This window comes from Hypanus sabinus, chromosome 2 (assembly GCF_030144855.1).
Source record: "Hypanus sabinus isolate sHypSab1 chromosome 2, sHypSab1.hap1, whole genome shotgun sequence".
Lineage (NCBI taxonomy): Eukaryota > Metazoa > Chordata > Chondrichthyes > Myliobatiformes > Dasyatidae > Hypanus > Hypanus sabinus.
In genome coordinates this window covers 155,512,111-155,538,531 of record NC_082707.1, presented here as the reverse complement: position 1 = coordinate 155,538,531, position 26,421 = coordinate 155,512,111, and the positions used below count along the sequence as shown (strand labels likewise).

The 26,421-nt window shown below is 39.4% G+C and overlaps 1 protein-coding gene across 6 annotated transcripts in view; it reads left to right on the top strand.

Moving 5' to 3' along the window:
* Nucleotides 1-26,421, top strand: part of arid4a (AT-rich interactive domain 4A) — a 117,754-nt gene that overhangs the window by 65,992 nt on the left and 25,341 nt on the right. For all 6 annotated transcript variants that reach the window (XM_059957241.1, XM_059957254.1, XM_059957248.1 and 3 more), the window contains 2 exons: nucleotides 1,934-2,031; nucleotides 9,373-9,589. In XM_059957241.1, coding sequence (XP_059813224.1) covers nucleotides 1,934-2,031; nucleotides 9,373-9,589 — 315 coding nt within the window. The remainder of the gene's footprint in view (nucleotides 1-1,933; nucleotides 2,032-9,372; nucleotides 9,590-26,421) is intronic.

Below are 26,421 nucleotides of genomic sequence, written 5' to 3'. Positions count from 1 at the left end.
CAGAATTCATCATTCCCTCTATGATGGCAAGCCATCTTGGTCTTGAGGCAGCAAAGCAGGCCCAAACCATGACTCCACCACCACCATGTTTATTGGATGAGGTTCTTATGCTGAAATGCAGTGTTTGTTTTTGCCAAATAATGCTTCTCATTTAAATAAAGGAAGTTCTCCTTTGGACTCATCTGTCCACAAAACATTCTTCCAATAACCTTCTAGCTTATCCATGTGGTTTTTAGCAAACTTTAGATGGGCAGAAATATTCTTGGAGAATAGTGGCTTTTTCCTTGCAATCCTGCCATGCACACCATAGTTGTTCAGTGTTTGCCCAATGGTAGACTCATGAACACTGACATTAGCTAATGCAAGGGTTTCCTGTAGCTCCTTAGATATTATCCTGGGGTTCTTTATGACCTCCTGGAATATTATACACTTTGCTCTTGGAGTGATTTTTGTTGGTTGACCACTCCTGGGGAGAGTAACAATGGTGTTGAATTTCTTCCATTTCTGCCTGACTGGATTGGTGGAGCCCAAACTCTAGAGATTGGTTTGTGTTCTTTTCCAGCTTGGAGAACATCAAGAACTTTTTTTCTGAGGTCCTCAGAAATCTCATTTGATTGAGGCATGGCACACTTCCAAAAATCTGTGTGATGAAGATCAGACTTAGGTATTGAAGACCCAGGTTTATGTTCTTTAAATAGGGCAGGGCCTCCCACACTCAACTTGATTGTCATCCCTGAAACACCTGACTAATTTTTCCTTTAAGTGAACTGATAATTCTAGAGGTTTGCATACTTTTCCAACAAATAAATGTGATATTGGATCATTTTTCTTAATAAATAAAAGAACAAGTATAATGTTTTTTGTGTTATTTATTCAGTTAGGTTCTCTTAATCTAGTTTTAGAACTTAAATGTGAAGATGTGATTACATTTTAGGTAATTTATGCAGATATAGAGAAAATTGTAAAGGGTTCACAAACTTTCTAGTACCAGTGTATATATTTATTTACATAATTGTGCTAAATCCTGTTTATTACAATCACCATTTCTTAGCAGTTTTCCCTCTTGATACCTGTTTCTTTTGGCCTGCCTCATTTCGCAGAACAAAGTCAAACAATGCAGCCTTTATTTTTGGGAACAGAACATTCACCTGAAAATTCTTCAGAAACCCATTTCCGTTTTTGCCTCACCAAATTATTTCATCAGTGTTCTAGCTGTGCATATTTTCTTCACCTTGAACTTTGTTACTTGACGCCTTTTGTGCCAAGTCCTACTGATGGAGTCTTCAAATGAACTAGTGTGCTGCCCAGTTAATTTTGGCAAAAGAAGTGAAACACTGACTTACTGGTCCATTAGTATACTGTAGGGTGGAGTGTGTAAGTGACGATAGTTGTCAGTTCAAGTGAATCACTCTGTTAAATAAGAATGATTAAGTCATCAATAGAATATTTGTATATAGCTCTTTGTGTATTCATGGCACTTCTTGTTTATTGAAATCATTTTAGCTGAAAGTGCCTTTGCAATTTTTTTTCCCTAATGTACATGTTTTAAAGCTTGTACGCAAGATTTCTTTGTATAGAGTTTCAGATTGTCTCTTGACAGTCTGATGAAAACTGTTACTATTTCTGAAAACTTGCATATATATGTTTGCACTAACATTGAGAGTTCTCAGTAATATTTAAATAACAAATCCTTGAGCAACATAACCTCTAGCATAAAAACAAAAAATGCTGGAAGCATCTGGCCACATTTGGGAAAATAGAAAACAAAGTTAATGTCTCAGGTCAAAGACTTTTTATTGAAACTTTATTTCTAATTGACTAGAGTCATGTGTTTGCTTGTACTGGTGTAGAAAATTAGATTAACTATTTTAGATTTTGACTGTTGATGAAAGATGTATGCAATACAGCCACTAAGTTCTGCTTATTTCTGCAGATTGACAGTGGTTCTGTATGGAAGCAAATCTACATGGACCTCGGTATTCCAATTCTGAACACTGCTGCATCTTATAATGTAAAAACAGCATACAAGAAGTAAGTGGTATTGATGGACCTAAGTTTTCCATGTAAAATATGGTTCAGTTTTTGGCTTTCCTTTAATGTGCAAATTAAAGCATATGTGGTTGTCATGCACCATCTGCATTTATATTGTCCTGACCAATACTGCTATAAACCTTGGAATATGTGGTGAACTACATATACCTGTCTGGACACGTCCCCTGCTGACTGCTCCTGTGGCTCCTCCCACAGACCCCGGTATAAAAGCGATTGAGGCCTGAGCCCGGCCTCTCAGTCTCCAGGATGTAGTATGGTGGTCAACCACTGCTTGTTCCTTCTTGCAGTCAATAAAAGCCAATATCTCGCCTTTACGTCTCAGAGAGAGTTATTGATGGTGCATCAGGATGGTAGTGTGATGGTGGTAGTAAAATAGTTGAAAAGGAGCATCATAACAAAGACAAGCATAACTGCAAATGAACTTACTTGAAGCAAGTACATAATTAAAGAACAAATTGTGCTGTTGTGGTTTGATTTGCATTGTGTCAACTTTTCGAACAACACATTCTTCAGAGCTGGCTTTAAGTTTGGTTCTGTTAAAACTAAATACTGTTATCTATACTTAACACCAGCAAGATGGTCTTGATCAATAAGTGGAATCACAAATATTTTTGAGATTTCTTAAGTTGCATTTTGATGATATGAAGAATGTTATGCTTCAATTTATATCTTTGACCAGAAGGGAGGTAATTTTTGTGCTTAAACTTGTTCTTGGCTTAATACACTTGTTCCAAGGAAAATGACATCAAGGGGAGAATGGACGAATATAATAAGTAGTTTCTTCGCTTTTTTAAAAATGTTTCTCCAGTGCTTTATGAGTCCTCTTTAGTACTGTTGGATGGTAGTTGGATGGCTATTTAAACACCAGTTTTCCTAAACTCTACTTCTTACCACAGGATTATTATTTTCTTGTGCTGATAATAGATAATTAGATTACAAATAAGAAGAACAGTAACCACGTAAACATAACTACTACTACAACTCTTTTTAAAAAAAAATGTTTTGAGGCTCCTTCCATAAAAAGCACCTTTAGCAATATGTTCTGATTTCAAGGGTTGACCATTATGTACTCCTGAAGAGGAAAGTAGACTATGGCATAATCTATAAATGCTGAGCATTTTTAGAAACAATGTGCATTTGTATAGCGCCTTTTATGTCTCCAGATGTTCAAAGCTCTTTACAAACTGAAGTGTTTGCAACTATTTTTAGCATGAAGTACTTAATGGATGATCCTTCTCTGCTACCTCCTGAGGTCCTTATCATCACAGATGCTAGTCTTCAGTCAATTGGTTTCACCCCATCTAGAAAACGGCTAAGTGCACTGGGCTCAGCAAAGGCCATGTGTCCAGTCAGCATTCTGGCTGTAGAGCTGAAAACCTGTATTCGAGAACCAGCCACACCCCTAAGTTAACTATTCAGCTAAAACACTGGCATCTACCTGACAATGTGGAAATTTGACCAGGCATGTCTGTCCACAAAAAGCAGGACAAAACCAACCCAACCAATTAGCCTGCTCCCAGTTGTTAACAAGATCATGTTAGTTGAAATGATGTGATTAAGATTCTCATCACTGATTTTCTTCCCAGTGCCCCTTTAGGTTAATGGGACCACTTGGTTCCTGGCCTCATTCCAGTCTTGGATATAAGAATTGAATTCTGGAGTCATTATAAGGGTGACTGCTCTTGGTATCAAGACAGCACTTGATTAGAGGCAGTGCTAAGGAGCCCTACTGATAGTATTATCAGTGAGGAGCAGAGTGAAAACCCTGGAATCACATGTAGCAGAATGGAAGATGGTTATGGTTTTTGCAGGCCAGTCTTCAGAGCTGCAGAACATAGTCCCTGTGGCAGCCTCCTTGAATGAAGTATCTTTGACAAATTCATTAGTGACTTGATTTTCTGTTAGAAGTGGAACTGATTATACTATCCCATTATCCGTCACATAATAAAGTTGCCTATTAATGCATATAGTAAGCCTTAGCTGAATTCCAGACCTTGGCTCATGGTTAGTTAAATTCAAGCTTGAAAATGTCCATCTCAAGGAAGAGAACCTAACATTTTTTTAATAACTTGATGTTTTGTGGCATTGTTGTTGCTGTGTTCCTCTTTAGTAGTATTCTGCAATCCACCATCAGCCAGACTGGACTAGTCAATTAAGTCATATCTACAAGAGTGGGTTAGAAGCTGAATGTTCTATGCTACATTGCTTATCTAATGATTCCTCAAATTATTTACAAGGACAAGTCTTCATTTCTTAGGTGGGCAGAGTTGCAAAGACAGAAATTTGACATTATTGAAGATAAAGCACTTGGTTGCTTACGGGTGTCTTAACATCCATCCTGGTCAGTGACTTGTACTGCAACACTGTTTCTATCCTTTTTTTCTCTCCCCAGAAAGCAGCAACTTTCCTTGGTTAGAAAGTCAGTGGCAGTAAGATGATGGGATCATCAAGTTTCCCGTCAAGTCTTTCAGCACCTTGACTTGGAATAGTGTTCCTTTCTGTGATTTTAGCTATTTTAAAATTCTAACATTTCCAGAAAGCATTTGTGGAAATAACAGCAGCTTATGTAAAGAACCACCATATTCTTAACCATCTAGAGATCAGCAAAAATGCCTTGCCAATGATGCCCATGTCATAGAAACATAGAAAATAGGTGGCCTGCACCGCCATTCAGTATGATCATGGTTGATCATCCATTTCATGTCATGTAACTGATTATTAAAGAATTAAAAGATTGAGGGTAATAATTGTAACTTTGAAATCAAGCAGTGAATGGATGTGACAAAAACAATGACTTTAAATTGTTTGTTTTTATGGATTCTTGGAGTACAGAATGTGTGAACTGATTTTTTATGCAAAGCTAGAATGTGCCCTAATAGTAACACATTTATCAATTTATCAAGATCTTAAGGCATTATAAGACTCATTTGAGAAGTGGACGTGAATAGTCTATGTATTGTTCACAATTTATCACCACAGTCACACATTGCTGAGTTGCTGCCAGTTTAGCCCTATTGCATTATTTTAAATTATCAATAATAATTCATTGTAGAGGATTGCTGATGGTTCAGAAGCTGCACCTAGAAGATAGAATTTAGTATTCTATTGATGCATTCCTTGGGGGGGGGGGGCGGGGGGGAGAGAGAGTGTGTGTGTGTGTAGTTAGATTAAAAATAGTGCAACACAGAAATAATATATATTTAAAAAGTGAGGTATTTATGGGTTCAATGTCCATTTTGGAATCGGATGTCAGAAGGGAAGAGGCTGTACCTGAATTGCTGAGTGTATACCTTCAGGCTTCTGTACCCCCTTCCTGATGGTAGCAATGAAAAGAGGGCAGGTCCTCGGTGATGGGTGTCTTTAATGATAGATGCTGCCTTTTTAAGGAACTGCTCCTTGAAGATGTCTTGGATACTATGGAGGCCAGAACACAAGGTGGAACTGACTAATTTTACAGCTTTATGTAGCTGCTTTTGATCCTGTGCAGTCACCCCCCCCCACCCCACCCATACCAGACAGTGATGGCACCTGTTAGAATACTCTCCACAGTACATCTTTGGAGGTTTTCAAGTGTCTTAGGTGACAAACAGAATCTCTTGAAACTCCTAATCAAATCTAGTCGCTGTCTTTCGTTTTTTTTTAGCTGCAGCTTAGATCCTCCGAGATCTTGATACCCAGGAACTTGAAGTTGCTTACTTTCTCCACTTCTGATCCCTTTGAGGATTGGTTTGTGTTCCCTCGACTTGCCCTTCCTAAAGTCCACAATCATCTCTTTAGTTTTACTGATGTTGAGTGCAAGGTTGTTGCTGTGACACCACTCAACTAGCTAGTATATCTCGCTCCTGTACACCCTCTCATCTCCATCTGACAATTGTATCATCAGCAAATTTATAGATGGTATTTGAGCTATACCTAGTCATGGATATAGAGGGAGTAGAGCAGTGGGCGAAGTGACACTGCGAAGAGCAGTGACACACCCTTAAGGGGTGCCAGTGTTGATTGTCAGTGAGGAAGAGATATTATTACCAATCCGCACAGATTGTGGTGTTCTGGTTAAGAAATCAAAAGATCCAGTTGCAGAGGCAGGTAGAGAGGTCCAGGTACTGTAGCTTATTGATCAGGACAGTGGGGATGATGATGTTAAACATGGAGCTATAGTCAACAAGCAGCATTCTGAGATTAGGTGTTTGTATTGTCCAGGTGATCTAAAGCCGTGTGAAGAGCCATTGACATTGCATCTGCCGTAGACCTATTGTGGCGATAAGCAGATTGCTGTGGGTCCAGACCCTTGCTGAGCAGGAGTTGATTTTAGTCATGACCGACCTCTCAAAGCATTTCATCACTGTAGATGTGAGCACTACTGGATGATAGTCATTAAGGCAGCTCACACTACTCTTCTTACTTTTTTTGCCAGCAATAAATCACTTAGTGAAATGTTTTTCTATTTGAGCATATTTTGCTCAATTATAGCTACTTCTTTGATTTTCTAAGTAATCAATAAAATAATAAAATGAAGCCAAGACATGAGCATTTTTGACAGATCTTCATGAGTTCAGCATTGTTTTACTAACTTGCCAAATCTAAATTCTAATACATTCTGATTTCCTTCCATTTATGTGTTCTAATTTTGGCTGTATTCCTTGCATTTTTTGTGACTTAGATCCACCACTGTAATGAACGTTCAAAATAAAAGCTATATTCAATCTCATGTGGAAATTTACTGCTGGACATACTATCCATTAAGGTCTCACCTGCTTTCTCAGGTGTATGAGAAAGATCCATGACGTTATTTTGAAGAGCAGGGGGGCATTGCTGGTTTTCTAAGCCAATATTTACCATCACTCAATACACCTAAAACAAGTAATATGTCTATTATCTTAATACTGTTGGCAGGTAAACATCATGCACAATCTTGTTGATGTGTTTCCTACATTGTAATAGTAATTACATTTTTAAAGTACTTCCTGGTCTGTAAATTGCTTTGAGATAACGTGAACGGGTATTTCTCAGGCAGTGTATTGGGAATAAAAAGGTGTAACGTATAATGAACTTGAACATTTTACTAGTGTAAGTTAAAGGTTGGAACATAGTTGTAAAGGTAGGACTGAAACAGCACTGTAATAAATTAATTGTAATTATTGCTTTGGACATCGAGAATTATTAGTAAATGTGAGCATGATGGAAAATCTGAATGAACCGAATGAAGCAGGTTCAAGAACTTCATTCTCGGTTATGGGTATTCTTCATGGCATTGCTTACAAATGACTGACTTGTGGAGAAATCAGTTCTCAACAATGGAACCCTTTGAAAACCTGTACTATTCTTAACAATCTGTTATTGCTTCATAGTATATTAAATAAAATTATTGAAAAATTAAGGAAGCATGAGATTGTAAGCAAAAAGATTACCTACTGGATGCATGAATTTGGAAATTACACTTTTAATAAGTTGTGGAGAAAAAAAGTAAAATCCCATGTAATGAGTTCAAATTCCAGGAAAGGATTGGCAAGGATGTGTGATTTTGTCTTTGACACCAGTATGCTAAAATTAGTGTTGGTATCTTAATCTACCTTAGCACTTTTGCAGTTGAGGAAGCAAAATGATTTTATCTGATGAGTTTGTTTCGGCTTCTTTGATCCCTTAATGGTCATAGTCATGCTCCATTGAGTGAACTCTGGTCCAGTGTGTTGTTGCCCACCATTAACTACTAATCAATACAAATCCTATTTGCCTATAACCATATAACAATTACAGCACGGAAACAGGCCATCTTGGCCCTTCTAGTCCGTGCCAACACATAGTCCCACCGACCTGCACTCAGCTTGGCTTGAAATCTTGTATGCCATTCATATTCAGGCACTTTTTAAAATACCCACCTATTTGGGAAGTATGTTCCAGATTCCAACTACACTCTGCATTAGCAAGTTATTTCTATGATCTTCTTCCCCTGTATCTGTGTCTTCTAGTTTTAAGCTGTAATGAAAGCTTCCCACTATCTATACTGTCTCTGCTCCTCAGAATTTTGTATATCACTTTCAGGTCCACCATCAGCCTCCTCTGCTTTCAAGAAAATAGCTTAGCAGGCATTTCCTCTATACTGAAATGTTCCACACCAGGAAACATTGATAAATCTTGTCTTTGTTCTTCTGACAGTGTGGTGTCAAAACTATATGCAGTATTCCAGCTGTTCTGCTCTTAACTAATGTTTTACGAAGATGTACCATTGCCTTCCTGGACCTGTACTCTGTGCCCTGGCTGATGAAGATAGACATCTGATACCTTTTCACCAACTTGTCTGCTTGTGGTTTAACTGTTAGAGATATTTGGATTTGTACTCCGGTTCCTCTTCTTCATTTTTCTCTTGTTAGGTTTTCCGCTTGTTAGTCCTTACAAATTTGAACACCTTATGTTTATAAAGGTTAAGTTTCATCTGCTGCTATTCTATAATTTTGACAATAGATCAATATCAATCTGAAGTTGAATGCTGTCCCAACCCGTAATCTACATCATCACCAGTTTTTAACTATTCATAAGCTTGCTAATTACCTTTGCTATGTTCATAATCCAGAGTAAAGATGCTCGAGCTGATCCCTATGGTTCACCACTAGTTACCAACATCAATCACAATGAACCTTCGACATCATCCTCTGCCTTCTGTTACCGTGCTAATTTTAGGTTCCGTTTTCCAGCTTGCCACTTGAGTACCATGTTCTCTAACTGTACCAGTATTACAGACTGATTCCTTTTGCAGTATTTCAATTGAAGATGTTACTTTTTCTCTGAGAGCACTGCAGATTACATTACAGCAGATTTGCTGGCTTCTAATATCACTTATGGATATTTTCAGACCTACAAGTTGTGGATTATATATGTGAATCTCCACAATTTAAACATGTCTGTGTAAAATTTAAAGATCGTCTTGAATTGTCAGCAATAAATGCACTTGAGAATATCAATCACTGTTTAAACTGAATATGACGAAGGTGAATATCATGGTCAATAGATACTCTGACATACTTGTAGCCAAGGACATACTCTTCCCCTTGAATTTCTGATGATAGTCTTACCTGAATGATATTAGTAAGTCATAATGAATGCACAATTCAATCTAATTATGTAGCTGTGAAATGTAGTAACTGAACATGAATTGTGTTGATGTCAAAGTTTTCCTGAAAATTTAACTACAATAGTAGTGTAATAGTTTGATAACTCTGTTTCCCCACTGTCAGTTTTGATGTGATCAGGTTTGAACCTTGGACAGTCATGGGCTTTCCTTAATAACAGTTTTGTGCCTTTCCTTTGTATCTGACTAAATTCTAGGTATTTGTATGGCTTTGAAGAATACTGTCGTGCAGCTGATCTTCGCTTTAGGACCATTCACCATATGGAACCTAAAGGAAAAACATTGGAAAAAGGTGAAGAGAATGGTGCATATGATCCAAAGAAAGTATCTGGAGCTTCAGATGAAGAAACAGATTTTGAGAAAAATGATGAGGCTGAAAATGAAAAAGAGGAAAAAGAAGTCATAACTCCAAGAGTAAGTAATTCATTATCTTGATATTGCAGTAGAACTCAGGAAAGCCAGGAATATTCTCTGTGTGTTTCAGATTGGTATCAGTTGTCATTGTTTGAACCTTTTAACATCCTGACATAGATTCGTACCTTAAGTATAAATCACAGTGGTGGTGTACTTCAGCAGCATTTTGTATTGTAATTCTGATTGTACATAGTTGCAATTTAAAACAAAAATTCCTTTATTTGAGACATGACAATAACTTCCAACACCAGTATTAATGTCTATTCCCTATTGCCTTTGAGAAATTGTGGTGAGCTAAATTTTTTAAAAATTGCTGCAGTCATACTATTGAAATATTCCCTAAACGCCACAGGGCAGGGACTTTCGGCATTGGGATTCAGTGTTGATGAAGGAATAGTAAACTGTTTCCAAGTCAGGACTTGGAGTGTGAGTTGACAGAACCAGCAGAATGTTGTGTGCCTATTTGAAGGAAAGTGCGGTTGAACATTTGTATATTTTGTATGTGACTTCCCCTTTAGTCATTTTATGTCAGTGAAGGATGGAATAAAAGTTCAGTGTGGTGGATGGAATGCCATGTTACAAATGGCATTGAGCTACTTGCAAGTTGTTGGGATTGCTATCATCATGGCTATTTGGATGTATCCTGTTGTTCTCCCAACTCATTCCTTGTAGGAAATGGAACAACATGGGGTATTGGGGGTTAACCACTCACCACAGGATACTTAGCTTCTGAAGTGGTTCTGTTTATTATCAGAGAACGTATACAGTATACAACCTGAAATACTTGCAGATATCCACGAAAAACAGAAGACCCCCAAAAGAATGAATGGCAGAAAAATATTTGAAACCCAAAGCCCCCTCCCCCATGCAAGCAGCAGCAAGCATCGACATGTCAACCTCCCCAGTTCCATCTCCCACCCATTTCAGCAAAAAGTATCATCGCCCACCAAGCAACAGCAGAGCACCCAAAGAGAGACCATGATCTGCAATCAACACAAACTGTTGTCTAACCAACAGTTCAACATGCCACAGTCTCTCACTCTCTGTCTCGCTCTCACTCTCTACAAGGCACAGAGATATATCACCCATTTTCACAGTGAAAGGGGAGACTGACATTCGCTGTTATGATATTATAGTCTGCAGCATCGCTTTCCCATACTCAGTTGGCAACACTGGCCTGAAATTGGTCATCACAAGGGCAGTACCCTGGAGGCACCATCTTCCAGGCCATGCCTGGAGAATGTTGGAAAATGGTCGGCCGACAAGCTCCAGGAACAGGAACTCATCCATCATAGTAAAAAAAAATGCAGTTTGAGTGCCACTTGCAGATCAGGACCTCAACAGAACCCTAACTACCTTGAAAAGGAAATAAAAAGACATTAAAGAGAAGAATTAAGCTGTTTTTCGCAGTTGAGCTTGAACATGCATCCACTTGGTGCCATCTTAACTCAGCTGACACTGTCTTATTATTATAATTAAGCCAGTTGAGTTTGTGCTTACTAGTAATGCCCAAGATGTTAGTGATGAAGAAGTTAGTGATGTTAATTGAATTGAATGTCAAAGATAGTTGGTTGAACTCTTGTTCCTAACGATTATTGCTTTGTATACGTTGCACAGTGTTATTGATGCTTCCATCCATGTCTGAATGTTGTTAAGGTCTTGCTTTGCGCAACATAGACTGCTTCATTTGTTGAGGAGCTGTGAATGGAATTTATCATTTCCTGATCATCAGTGACCATTCCCACTTATGGCCTTGGACAGTGATGATTTGCCTGAGGTGCTTTTGCCACAGCTTCCTAACATGATGGCCTTTTATGTGAAGAATGACTCCAGCCAGCAGTGTATTTTTCTATTGATGCCCATGGACTTCAGTTTTACTAAGGCCTCGATGCCACACATCAGTAACATCTGTCTTGATGTCATTTCAGTTCTGTGGTGCACAATTGGGACCAAGGGTATGATGTGGTTCTAGTAAAACTCAAAATTGATATCAGTGAGCAGGTTTATCAGTAAGTTTGGCTTGGCTGCGCTGTCATTAACACCTTTCATTACTGTGCTGCTGTTTGAGAGTGGACTGATTAGATGTTCATGAGCTAGGTTACCTTGCTTTTTGAGAACTGGATATATCTAGACAATTTTGGTGTCTACACAACTGAGTCAACCTCTTAAAACTAAGTTTGTTTACCTGACAACTGAAGTTAAAGATGTGAGCCTTGACATTATAGGTGGAATACATTTCTTCTGCTTTTACTAGTCTACAGGCCCCAGAGTTGGGCTACCAAATCCTAGTTTGATGTTAGTGCCATGCTACGCTGGTATGAAAATTGTACTTCATGAGGACTATGCAGTAATTACACACCAGTACTATCATGGATGGGTGCATATGTAGAAGATTGTGAAGCTGAGGGTAAAGTAGATTTACCTCTAGTGTTTGTTACTCTCCTTCTATCAGTCTGAAAGCCATATCCTTAGCCAGCTTGGTCAATAATGGTGCTGCCAAGCCACTCCCTGTGATGGACTTGGGTTCAGAGTACATTCTGTGCCCTTGTTACTTTCTGTGAGCTCAACATGATGGAGCACTGATTATTCATCAAGAAGAGCTTCTTTGTTGTAGTTTAACATGATGGCATGAAATCGGTGTGCCTAGAGTTAATGTTGAGGACACCAGAGCAGCTTCCTTGACTGGATACCACACCCTTTGTACCACGCCCTCTTGTGGCTCTGTTCTGGTGGGCAGTTTCAATGCAGGAGTCAGGCTGTTGTCATGGTATTGTTTTGCTGGTCTATGGGATAGCTTTCCCAATTTATACAGTAAATATCAGATATTTATAAGGATGACTGTGCTGGTTCTTTGCTGGGAATGATATTTCTATATTCAAATTTAATTCCTGAGTCAAAGTATATTTATCTAGTTTAATTTAGTTTTCTGTTTGTGGCTTGCTTTACCACTTAACAGTCAACCTCTCACGGTGTATTTGCCGTCTGGAGTTGCATGTAAATCAGGACAGTAGATTTGAAGTGCATTGGTGAATTATACAATTGTATTGTGCGTTATCTTGGAAAATTCCAGATTATTTAAATAACTGAATTTCATTTCTACAATTTCCATGTTAGAGCTTAAACTCTAATTTTCTGGATTACTATCATACTGTCATGTAACACAGGCCAGGTCCTTTAGCTCACCATATCCATACTGCCCATCAAATGCTTACCCATATTAATCCCATTAACCAGCACTTGGTCTGTAGTGTCTTGGTTCTCGAAGCTCTCATTCAGATACTTGAATATTGTGAGAGTACCTGTCTTCACCATGTTTTTTGACAGTGTGTTCAGGACTGCAGCCATATTATTGGTTAAAAAAAGACAATTCTTCCTTGTATCCTCTATGAACCTCTTGCTCTTTATTTTAAATCTATGGTTTTAGATATGTGTGCTATGGGTAAAATATTCTAATCTATACCTTTTAATTTGTATACTTTTCTCGAGTTCCCCAACCCCTATGTTCTAAAGAAAACAAAGAAAACCTGCCTTGGATGTCTAGCCTCTTCTTGTAACTGAAATATTCAATTCCAGTCAACATCCTGGTGAATTAGCTCTGCACCTTTCCAGTGTAATCACAAGAAAATAGGGGTAGGAATCAGCTACTGGATCGATCCTTCAAACTTGTCCAATAATTGAAAATGATCATTGATAATATATGCTGGCTTCAGATCCTCTTTGCCAGTTCCTTATCCACCTCAATTTCATAATGTTCCAAAATATTAATCTACCTTTACCTTTGAGAATATCCGGGAAACTAAAGGCTGCTTAGATTGTGTCAGTAATATTGAAAGTATAGGGGAAAAATTCTATCAAGTAGGATTATGATCACTTTCCAGGGACTAATGATGGGGAAATGGAATGGTTTGTGCATGAGAAATTCTGCTTCGCCAATCTGAATTTTCGAGGGACTTTAATAAGGTTTTGGCGCCGTCTTACATGCAAAGCTAGTCCAGGAAGCTAGGGCACATGCATTCCAGAGTGATTTGGCCAATTGGATCTAAAATTGGATTGATGATATGAGGCAGAGGGCAGTTGTGGAGGATTGCTCAGGTCTGTGATCAGTGGTGTACTGCAGAAATTGATACCTGGACCTTTGTAGTTTGGAATATATATAAATGACTTGGATTAATCCGTCTTTAATGTAATAAGTAAATTCATGATGTGGAGATTGGTGGAGCTGAAGGTAGTGAGGATAGTTGCCCAAGGATCTTGAAAAGTATAGATAGGATAATCATTTTCCAAGGGTAGGGGAGTCCAAAACTAAAGGGCATACAACATTGTACAGCACTAGACAATGCATTCAGCCTATGATGTTGTGTTGCTCTTGATGCTAGTTTATACTAAATGCCCTCCTCCTGTGCATCATCCATAGTCCTTCATTCACTCATATTCTTGTGTATATAAAGGCCTCTTAATCTCCATCAAATGGTCTTTTTCCACGGCTAATCATGGTAACCTATTCCTGGTACCTACCAATCCATGCGTAAAAATAAAACTTGTCCCCCACGTCACCTTTAAACTTCCCCTTCTAACCTTAAAAGCATGTTTGACATTTCAACATTGCGGAAAAGATTCAGACTGTCTACCCAACCTATGTCATTCATGATTTTAATGACTTCTATCAGGTTCTCCCTCAGTCTCCAACATTCTTGGGTAAACATCCCAAGTTTGTTCAACCTTTATAGTTCATACTTCCAATCAAACAACATCCTGGTAAACCGCTTTTGCACCCTCTCCACAGTCTCCATGTTCTTCCTTTAATGGGGTGGGGGTGTTCCAAGTACAGCTGACAGAATTTTTATACAGCTGCAGCATGGCTTCCTTATACCTTTACCAATGAAAGCAAGTGCGCCATCTGCCTTCTTTACCATCTTATCCACTTGCATAGTCATTGTCAGTGAGCTAAGGACCTAGAACTCAAGATCCTTCTGTTCCTCAATGTTATTAAGGGCTCTACTATTAACTGTATACTTTCTCCTTGTATTTGACCTCCTAAAGTGCAGTATCTCACTCTTACCCAGATTAAAGTCTGCTACCACTCTTCCCATGACCGCAACAGATATATATCTCCCTGTATTTTTCAATAGTATTTAGCACTGTCCACAGTGCCCCTATTCTTGATGCCATCCACAGTTTGCTTAACCCACACATGTACATTTTGCTTTAATCTTCATCACGGAAGACTCCAGCACTCTGCCAGAAATTCAAGAGTGCTGGGCAGAAGTAAGTGCAGTCAGTATTACTAAGGAGAAGCTGCTTGGGAAGATGTTAAAGTGGATAAGGCACCTGGTCTGGGTGGACTACATTTCAGGGTCTGTAAGAGGTAGCTGAAGAGATTATGAAGGCATTAGTGGTGATGTTTCCAGAATCACTAGGGTCAGGAATGATTCCAGAAGAGTGTAAAATCGCAAATGTAACTCCACTGTTTAAGAAGGGAGGTAGAAGACAGGAAATTGTAGGCCTGTTAGTCTGATTTCAGTGGTTGATGAGATTATGGAGCCCATTGTTAAGGGTGAAGTATCAGGGAATTTGGAAGCACATCATAAAATACACTGATGTCAGCATGATTTCCTTAAAGAAACATCTTGTCTGACAAATCTGTTGGAATTCTTTGAGGAAATAACAGATAGGATAGATAAAGGAGAGTCAGTGGATGTTGTTTACTTGGATTTTCAGAAGGTTTTTGACAAGGTGCTGCACATAAACAAGAAATGAGCTCATGATATTACAGGAAAGGTATTGACACGGCCAGAAGATTGGCTGACTGGCAGAAGGCAAATGTGGGATTAAAGCAGCCCTTTTCTGGTTGGCTGCTGGTGACTAGTAGATATTTAGCATGGGTTGTTGTTGGATGTGCCACTCTCATGTTATATGTTAATGATTTGGATGACAGAATTATGGCTTTGTGGCTAACTCTGCAAGTGATGCAGAGGCAGATAGTATTGAGGGAACAGAGCATCTGCAGAAGGACTTGGACGGTTTGGGAGAATGAGCCAAGAACTGGCAGATGAAATACAGTGTAAGGCAGTGTATGGCCATGCACTTTATAAAAGGAATAAAAGCATAGACTATTTTTTGAATGGGGAGAGAATTCAAAAATTGGAGATGTAAAGGGGCTAGAGGAGTCCCGTGCAGGATTCGCTAAAGGTTAACTTGCAGATTGATTTGGTAATGATGAGAGCAAATACAATGTTAGCATTCATGTTGGGAGGACTAGAATATAAAAAGAATGTAATGCTGATGTTTTGTAAGGCATTGCTGAGACAATATTTGGATATTGTGGGCAGTTTTGTAGCCCGTGTCTAAGAAAGTACAGTTGCAAGAAAAAGTTTGTGAAGCATTTACTTGGTTTTTCATGTTAATCACTTATAATCACTCAAAAAATGTGGTCTTGTCTTCATCTAAGTCACAATAATACACAAACACAATCTGCCTAAACTAATAGTGCACAAAGAATTGTATTTTTCATGTCTTTATTGAACACATTGTTCATTCATTCACAGTCCAGGCTGGAAAAAATATGTGAACCCTTGGACTTAGTAACTGGTAGAACCTCCTTTAGAAGCAATAACCTCCAACAAATGTTTCCTGTAGCTGCTGATCAGACTTGTACAATGGCGAGAAGGAATTTTAGATCATTCCTCCATACAAAACTGTTCTAGGTAATCAATATTTCTGGGATACCTTGTATGAGCAGTCCTGTTCAGGTCATGCCACAGCATCTCAATTGAGTTAACATCTAGAGTCTGACTTGGCCATTCCAAAACATGCATTTTCTTTTTTTTAAACCATTCTGTTGTTGATTTACTCTTGTGCTTCGGTTCATTGTCTTGTTGCATCATTCAATTTCTATTAAGGTGACGGATGACCACTCTTGACATTCTCCTGTAAAATGTCTTGATACAGTTTTGAATTCATTGTTCCCTTAATGATTCCAAGCTGTCCAGGCCCTGAGGCAGCAAAGCAACCCAAACTATGATGCATTCATCATGCTTCACAGTTGGAATGAGGTTTTGGTGTTGGTGTGCATGCCTTTTTTCTTCCAAACATAGTGGTGTGCATTTCTGCCACAAAGTTCAACTTTTGTCTCATCCGTCCAGAAACTTTGTCCCATAAGCGTTGTGGAACATCCAGGCGGTCTTTTGTAAACTTGAAACATGCAGCAATTTTTTTTTATTTTGGAGAGCAATGGTTTCCTCTGTGGTGTCCCAGCATAAACACCATTCTTGTTCAGTGTTTTTCATGTGTAAACATGAACAGAGATTTGAGCAATTTCTAGAGATTTCTGTAGGTCTTTTGCTGTTAACCTTGGGTTCTTTTTCACCTCCTTTAGCATTGCACATTGTGTGCTCTTGGTATGATCTTTGCAGGATGCCCACTCCTAGGGAAAATAGCAACAGTACTGATTTTTCTCCATTTGTAGACAATTTCTCTTTCTGTGGACTGATGAACACTCAGGTATTTAGAAATGTACTTGTTGCCTTTTCCAGCTTCATGCATCTCTACAAATCTTCTTTTAAGGTCCCCTCTGAAAGTTGTTTTGATCAAGGCATGATGCACATAAACAGATCTTTCTTGAGAAGAGCAGGCTGTGTCAGTAACCTGATTCTGTGTGTCTTTTTTTATAGAGTAGGGCACCTTTACAACCCACATCTCCAGACTCACCTCATTGATTGAAACATCTGACTCCAAATTGCTTTTATAGCAGGCATTCCCCCAGAAGATTCACATATTTTTTTGAATCTAGACTGAGATAGTTTAAATGATGTACTCAGTGTTGACAAGAAGAAGTATGATTGCTCATGTGTTATTAGTTTAAGCAGGTTGTGTTTGTCTATTATTGTAACTTCGATGAAGATCAGATTTTGTGAGTGAAGTGAGGCCTCCTTTGGTCAGAGTTGACCATGGATATTGCTTCCTAGCTGTCAAGCCTGGGCTGTACGATACGGAGAGCAAGTTCTCCCTGTCCACGTATCTGATGAACCCAATGGAATGGCAGAGACCAATACAGTTTGGTACCAGCATCGCAGGAGTTGCCAGTGAGCATTGAAGTCAATGTAGGACTGCCTTAGGGAATCCAGCTCTGGATTCTTCCTTCTGGGTTTATTCCCGAATCCTTCCATATGTGGGTATAGGCACGAGGCAACAGAGGTTTGAGATCAGTTTTCCTTCTAGATGAGCTGCAAAACACAGCGAGCCCCAAATGTCCGAAGCGACTGATTTTAATACACTAGTAACCCTCCTTTCCCCTTCCTCCTTTCAGTAGTAATGGTTCCACAGGGCTTAGTAGCTAAGCCACATTTGAAGGACGGCAGCTGGACTTGGTTGTCAGAGGCTATCTGAGGTGCTTACCATTGGGGACATTTAATAGGTAGTGAGAGCTTGTCCTCATTACCACCTCCAGCTATATACCACCCCCAGCTCATTACCACCTTTTATGAGTAATTAATGCAGAAAACCAGGTAATTGCAAAGGGTGCACAAACTTTTTCTTGTAATTGCATGTGCTAATGTTGGGAAAGGTCCTGAGGAGTTTTATGAAGATGATCCTGAGCATCAAAGAGCTAATGTATGAGGAGCATTTGAAAGCTCTGGACCTGTGCACATCAGAATTTAGAAGGGTGAAGGGGATGATCGCATTGAAACCTATCATATATTGAAAGGCTGGATAGAGTGAACAAGGAGAGGATATTTCCAATTGTGGGAGAGTCAAAGAGCAGAGAACAGTTTCAGAATAGAAGGATGTTCCTTTAGAACAGATGTGGGGGTGGGGATTTCTCTAGCCAGAGGGTGGTGTCTGGAATTCATTGTCATAGACTGCTGTCGAGGCCAAGTCACTGGGTACATTTAAAGCAGAAATTATTATGTTCTTGATCAGTGAGGGTGTCAAAGGTCATGTGGAGAAGACAGGAGAATGACTTTGAGAGGGAATAATACAGGGTTCCCCAATTAGTTTTCCACGAAGGCCAAATTATGTCAAGCATGCCAAGCCAAGGGCCAAAACATCCAGGGTTTTTTTCATTGCGCCAGTAAGTTGTTTTATGGGCAGATGCTGTTGCTGTTATCATCATTATTATTATAATTAGTAGTAGTAGTAATAATAATAATAATTTAAGCCTGGGATTCTCAAAGCCTGTGTTGTGGGTCACACAAGAAAAAAAACGCATTTTTGAAACAAAAGAAGTCTAAAACCAACCATTTAATTATGACTCTAGCTATCACAACTGCCAGCTGTCATGTTGAGAACTCATCTGGGGCTTGAAATACACAGACAGACTCACACACCCCCCACCCCCCCCACACCACCACCACCACCACTTCTCTTCCACACAGTTTTAGTAGTACTGCCTTTTCCACTGTTTCTGTTCTCTCATTTAATCTATTTGTTCTTTTTAATTAAACTATGTAGCATTTGAAGTATGAAGTGTAGCTATAAATGAAATTATCAGTATTATTGTTGTTGTCGTCATATTATTATACAAATTGACAAATGGACAAAAATTAATTGATTCACTCACCAATCAGTGAGAGAAGTGTCAGCATCAGTGGGATGAGGCAATGCTTCTGATGTTGGGCCTGTATTCCGTTGAGGCAGTCCTGAGGCACTGGCCAAGATGTGCATTGGAGAGTCTGTTTCTGTCCTCATTCTTGATAGAGTTCATTGAAGAAAACAATGACTCACATATGTACGTGGAGGGAACAGTGTGAGTAGGAGCATTGTAATAGCTCTCGTGTGTTTTTGAATTGAGCATGGGAAACCACGTTGAACTAAAAGTCACTCACTTGTGCTTTGAGCAAATCAGATGTTCTCATTTCCAAGACCTCCATCTGAAGAGTTGCCTCATCTATGGAAGGCACCAGCCTTTTGGCCTCTGCAGTCCACTGGCCGTCAGCCGAAATGGAGAACGGCTGTCTCAGGAAGAGGAGGATGTCACCTGAGAGTTTAGCGGAGCTGTCAAATCGTTCCCTGAAGTTTTCTGCCAGGCTCATCACAAAGTCCTTCATCACTGGATCCTCCCGCATTTCATTCTTCTCACAATGCTCCCGCAGACGTGGGAAGTGCAACTTTCTCCCATGAATGTCTCTCTCCAAAAGGTTCAGCTTTGACCGGAAAGCAGCAGATTGCGCACTCTACAGGGGTGTAGGTCAAGTGTACGGTGGGGGATGAGGTTAAAATAAATTGGAGCAGCGCACGCTTTATTTACATGTTATGACAGGTGCATTTATGTAAGTGCCAATGGGTTGGTGTGGTCCAGACATTTGGTTCTCGCGGTCCGGATCTGGCCTGCAGTCTGCCTACTGGGGTTGTCTGGAATAATAAATCAACCATGAGCAGACTTGATGGACCAAATGGCCTAATGTCTTAGGCTTAGGTTCAGATCTTTTCTAGTCTTATAAAACCTTCAGGGAGATATGAGGGACAGATCTTTCACACAAAGCATGGTGGGTAAATGAAATATGTTGCCAGAGGAGCTGTTATAGACAAGTATAATCACAGAGTTAAAAAAACACTTGAATAGACAGATGGATAGAGAAGAAATAAGGGTTTGTGTTAAATGCCGGAAAATGGGATTAGTGTAACTGGGTATTTTAGTTGGCAGAGACCACTCCGGATGAAGAGTCTGTTTCTTACCTGCATGACACTGACTTTGATACATTTAATGATTTGGTCTCCTCCACTGTCAGAAGCAAAATTAGAGATTCATTCGCCTCTGAGAAGACATTGCTGCACACATGCTCAATGCTTTTGATTGGTGATTGCTGCAATATTTTCACAGTATTGGCAAGGTTAGGCGGGAAAAGGAACAGGACAAGCTGATGCTTTTAAAGCTGCACAGGAAATGGGAGAGTATGCTTTTCATTTCTAAAGCAGTCCTTTGGTGCCGACTAGAGGCTGATACAATAACTGTATGAGAACCTTGAAGATCTATTAGAGCAGGTAGGAAGTGAGCCTTTGATATTTACAGCTGTAACTGTTGTAGCCTGCCAGCATTCCAAAGTTATTGATTTAATGGAGGTGTGCACTTCCACTGATCTGGTAGTTTTCAGATTTGCTGATTCCCACTTCTAATATATTGATCTGTCCATGGAGCTCAGAATCTTTGTAAAATTGTTTTCTCTTGGCAGATAATTGCAGCTAACTGCTGTTTGGGTAGCAATGCCATACAGTAAGTAGGTTCATCTGGACAGCTGAAAGACAGTCCTGGTGTTGAGTTTTCAGGTTAGGAATCTGTGGGCTACTTAATTCTTCACAAATAAAATACAACATTAAAGAATCAAGCTTCCTTTGGAATTGCAGAGAACACTCTTTTGTTCACTGTGCAATTAGCCAATTGAAAGTGTTCTCACATTCTGCTGTATTTTCTAATCTAAATCGAAGTCGGATTTTAAAAGTTCAGAAAAAATTCTTATTTTAACAGAAATTGCATGCAGTACATTATAACATAAAATTGGAAGAGCAAAGATAATTAGCTGTTTTTAAGATACATACATATGTACATCCAATGAAATCATTATATTTAAACTTCATCTGAGAGGAATTCTGAGATGGGAGGAAACCACAGGTGATACAAATAACAAATTGAATTATTACATTTTCCGTGAGCTTAATTGAGGAGAAGGATAATTTCTTTTCACTTAAATGATTCTTTATTCCTGACATCATTATAATCTGTTTATACTGAGGCTGATCACAATGTTATCCATATCCACCAAGTCAGCAATTGTAGGATTCCCCAAAGAAGAGTGTTATGTTTTGTAACTTCAAAACATTAAACTAATTCAAAGGAAGACACAGGAGTCGGAAATGTGTCTAATTTGTTGTTTTACTTTGTGAGGCGCACCCGTATCATGTGGTTGCATGATGATCTACACAAGTCACGTATTTTTATATATCAAAATTCAAAGTAAAATTGAGGACATACTCAACAAATTTATGGAATGGTAACTGTAATAAGAAAGCAGGAGTATAGAATACAACAACCTATTGAAATGCAACTATAAATAAATAACAATAAATAATGGGAGCGCGAACTGACAAAATAAAGAGTCCTTAAGTAAAATTATTGGTTGTAGGAACATCTTATTAGTTGAGCATAATTATCCTGTTTTGATCATGAGTATGATTTCATTTCATTGCTTGTCACACCAGGCAGTCAGACATTCTTGTTTGGCGCATAGTGTCAGGATTGGTCTCCTTTCAGATTAACTGGGTCACGGTATGAACGTTCCTGACTCAACCCTTGTTTTTCACAGGGCCAAGTGGCTAGCTTGGCGCCCAACCCAGCATGGATGGAAAGTGTGCCCGGGGGGTGGGGGGGCTAACTGTGTTTGAACTTGGGAGCCTTTGCTTCCGAAGTCCGACGCTGATGCCACTGCACCACCAGCTGGCTATGAGTCTGATGGTTGAGCAGTAGTAACTGTTCTTGAACCTGGTGGTGCAAGTACTGAGGCTCTTGTACCTTCTGCCTGATGGCAGCTGTGAGAAAAAGGGCATGGCTTGAGTGGTGAGGAATTTGATAGTTTCTGCTTTCCTACAACAGTGTTTCATGTAGATGTGCTCAATGATTGGGAGTGTTTTACCCTTGGTACATTGGGTTGAATCCATTACCTTTTGTAGGCCTTTCCATTCAAAGGCATTGCTGTTCCTATACCAGGCTGTAATATATGCAGTCTCAGTCAGCTTTCCATTACACGTCTATAGAAGTTCGTCAAAGTTTTTGCCGTTGTTCCAAATCTCCGCAGCCTTCTATGGAAGTAGAGTCCTGTCATGCTTTATTTGCAATTTCATTTAAATGAGAGTCCAGGAAAGGTCCACTGAGATAGTGACAGCCAGGAATTTAAAGTTGCTGACCCTCTCCTCCTCTGATCCACTGGTGAGGACTGGTTGATGGATCTCTGGCTTCCCTCTCCTGAAGTCTACAATTAGTTCTTTGGTCTTGCTGACATTGAGTGAGAGTTTGTTGTTATGACACCATTCAGCTAAACAGGTTGGCATCAATACCTGTTTGTCCTCTGTTGGGCAATGGTTTGTGGTGTAAGTATAATGAATTATTAAAACAAACAAGAATGCTTAATCAAACAATATATTTTTGAATCTTACTTAAGTATTAAATCCTCAACACTTCTCCCTGCTTAGCTATAAACTCCTCCTTAATAGAAGATGCATCTCAACTACATACATTGTGTATTATATCATGCAACTAATATATGCTGCATCCAGATTGTCCCATTCAAGCCAAAAGATTTAATCACTGTGGAGGATTTCTTATTCTTGTGGAATAATGTCTTTCCTTGGTAAAGGTGATCACTCTGCTTGGCAAGTGAGAATTATGACTGTGAAAGAATCTCAGGTTCTGCGACCTCCTCGGTGACTATAGGAGCTGACTGAGACTTCAGGAAGTAATTCTGACAGCAGTAGCCACCTTTCTTGTCCTTTTCTCTGCTTTTCTCTCTGGATCTACTTTAATCCTTGTTTCTCTTCTGGCTCCAGCTTCTTTCTCTCTCTTTTTCCTTCCTCACATTCCTTCTGTCTTTCAGGCCATTTTCTTTCTCAATCATGTTTGTTCTATCTCTTTCCTCCTTTTCAACTTCTTGTCTTTCTTTGCTTGCCTTCCGTTTTCTTCTTTCTTGGATATGCATCTTGATCTTTGGGAAGGTGCATTTAGTTCACTGGAGTATTCCCTTGCTAATCCTTTTATTGCTCCCTTAAGGATCTGATCTCTCCTCTTGGTTTTCTCATCCACAACATGATCTGATGAATCCTCTGTTTTCATATCTCGATTGACTCCTTTCTTTTTAGCCTTTCACTCATACAGCTGGGCTTTGGTCTTTGCATCTACTTTTACAAGCAGCTTATTGTCTTCCACTTGAAATTCATGCTGTAACTTTAATGCATGCAGAGTATATTATAGTTCTTTATACTCACAAAAGGTGAATGATTGCAACTTTCCTGAAGCTTGTTGAACTTCCTTCCAGCTTAAAACCAAGCCACATTTTGCAAGTAACTGCCTGATTAATATATCATAAGCTTTCTCAGATATGTTAACTGCAAAAACTGTTGTAATCGGACCACTTTTTATGTCACTTTCCCCGATTCCAAAATGCTTTCTAGCCAGAGGAACAGAGGTTGCCACTAATACCTGTTTGGCCTCTATTGGGCATTGGTTCATGGTGCATAACATGGTAACAGTTATACCATCATCCAGTATCTAAATTTGCTTTCAGTCTCTATTACAGGGAACGTGGCATGCATCTCAGATTCAGATTCATTTTATTGTCATTTAAAAACCACAAATGCAATGCAGTTAAAAAATGAGACAACGTTCCTCCAGAATGATATCACAAAACAGACTACACCAGAAAGTCCGCGTAACGTTTGGCAATCCCCAATCCAGAATCTGGAGAGGCTGCTGCATATTAATATCACTACCATCTTAGTGCGTACCCCGGAAAGGAGTTCCAAGCCCACCAGACGAACAAGACCAAAAACTAAAGCTACAAATACCTACACAAAACCACGTATTTACAAAATACACACACCCCAATCTTTTCTTTGTACTTTTGTCAGTTAAATAATGGTTCATGTGAATTAACATATCACAGATTTTTGTTTTTATTGCACTTTGGAAAATATCTCACCTTTTCTGGAAATGGGGTTTGTAGTTACAACAGTGCAAACAATAGCATAATTGATTTAAAAAAAACAGACCATGGGCACAGTAAAAATAGTCCAAAGATGTCGAAATGCTATAAGTTCGAAAGAAACCACCACACTGTTTCCACAAGTCCTCAGGGTCCCCGATTGACTCGTCATTCCATGTCGGCAGCAGAAGGGTATACCCCCGTTATGGACTTCCACGGCGCCGCCCGACTCAGCCTCACAGACACAGCACACACCAAAAGCAACTTGACCGCAGCGGACTCTGAGTCTGTCGAACCTCCGATCCTCTGACCATCCCCTCCGTAACAGCTTCTCCGAGCACCATCCTCGGCCATCAGCAACGCAGCAACGCGACCCCGAGGACTGGGGGCCTCTTCTTCCCAGCAGAGACCCGGACCTCGCAGCAGCAGCAAATCTAATCTCTAATCAAGTTGTAGTTGTCTCAGTCATTCACACCCACAATGCTGGCCCTCCTGTTTTACCACATACAAGATGCTCAATGTGGCTTGCTGGTTGTTGTATTCCACTTTTATTTATGTCATTCCCACTGGAGTTATCTTTTCTTGAGTAGAAGTCGAAGTTAGCTATGTACAGGCTTCTGTTCAATATCTTTGTAATGCTGTTCAAACTGATTTGTGGAATAACTGAAACAATGTCCATTTCTATTTTAATTAATTTTAAGCCACATTGTGTAGTTTTAATTTTCACACTGTTATTTATTAAGGCTGCACATTCCTGTGTCACCCTCATCATTATCAGATTATCACAGTGTGCAGATTATTGTTCTTGTTGAAACTGCAACTTGACTTTGTATCTTTTCCTCATCCCTGTGTAGTCCATTTATTTTTGTCTGCCTGACATGCGCTATTTATGTGTCCAACTTTGTTGCATTTTCTGTAGGTTTTGCCATTAAACCTGTACTGGTCTTGTGTATGTAAACCACTGCCCCAATGGTAACACAATTTGTTCAGCCAGGCCAGTTTCTGTTAAGATGTTGCAATTTTCTTCTGCTGTTCCTATTGATACAGTGATTTCAACTGCTCTTTTAAATGTAAGTTGCGCTTCAGTTGTAAGGTTCCACAAACTAAATCATCTCTCAGTTCATCATTAAGCCTGTTATCGAACTGACAATGCTCAGAGAATCGCTTCAATTCAGCCACGTAATCTGAAATGGGCTCCCCTTCTTTTTGATTCTGCTTATGAACTTAAATGTTCCTGCAGTACTCTGACAATATCAGCAAAACTCATTCTTGCTGGTTGGTTTGGAGCAGTCAAACTTTGAAGCAAACTGTATGCCTTCAAATACAGTACACTCGGCAAAACTGGTACTAGTTTCCAATTGGCTGTTTCATTTGCTTCAGAATATGACTCAATTTACTCAGTATATATAAAATCTATTATCTGTTGTGTAATCTAACCTGTCAATCTTTCCAAAGTAGTCCAAGCTATTGCCCAGTACTCACTCTTTCTGAACCAATGGATTCTTCAGTTTACTGCCTTTTACAAAAAACTTGATTGTCTCTGCACATGCGGCTGTTACTTGCTGTTCCTTGGTGCGTTTCAACAAGTCGGTAACAGTCTTCGGTTCATTTTAAAGTACGTTGTCACCACTGGTATAATTTTTAACTTCAAAACATTAAACTAATTGTAAGGAAGACATGAGAGCCCAAAATGTGAGACTAACTTCAGGTTTTACTTGAAGCAAGGAGCTCACATATTAAAGTTCAAAGTACATTTATTATCAATGTATGTATACATTATACAACCTTGAGATTCATCTCTTTAAAAGCAGCCACAAAACAAGAAACCCAAAAAGAACCTATTTTAAAAAAGACCCACAAACACGCAATGCACGGGGGGGGGGGGGGGGGACAAATTGTTAAAAATAATAAAAGCATCAAACAGCATTCAGAAAGCAATGGCGTCCGTAGATACGAAACGCAGAGCAGTGAGCAGAACCGGCTAACCCTCACCTATTAGTCCCAACACCCTGCCTTTTCAATCCATTCAGCCTGGTGTTTAAATCATCCAACCATCAAGCCATTCCTTCCTTAAAGACCTGAGCCCTGTCGCATCAATATGCTCTGGGGGTGGACCCCGCCGCCACATTGGGGCCCGTGCCCAAACTT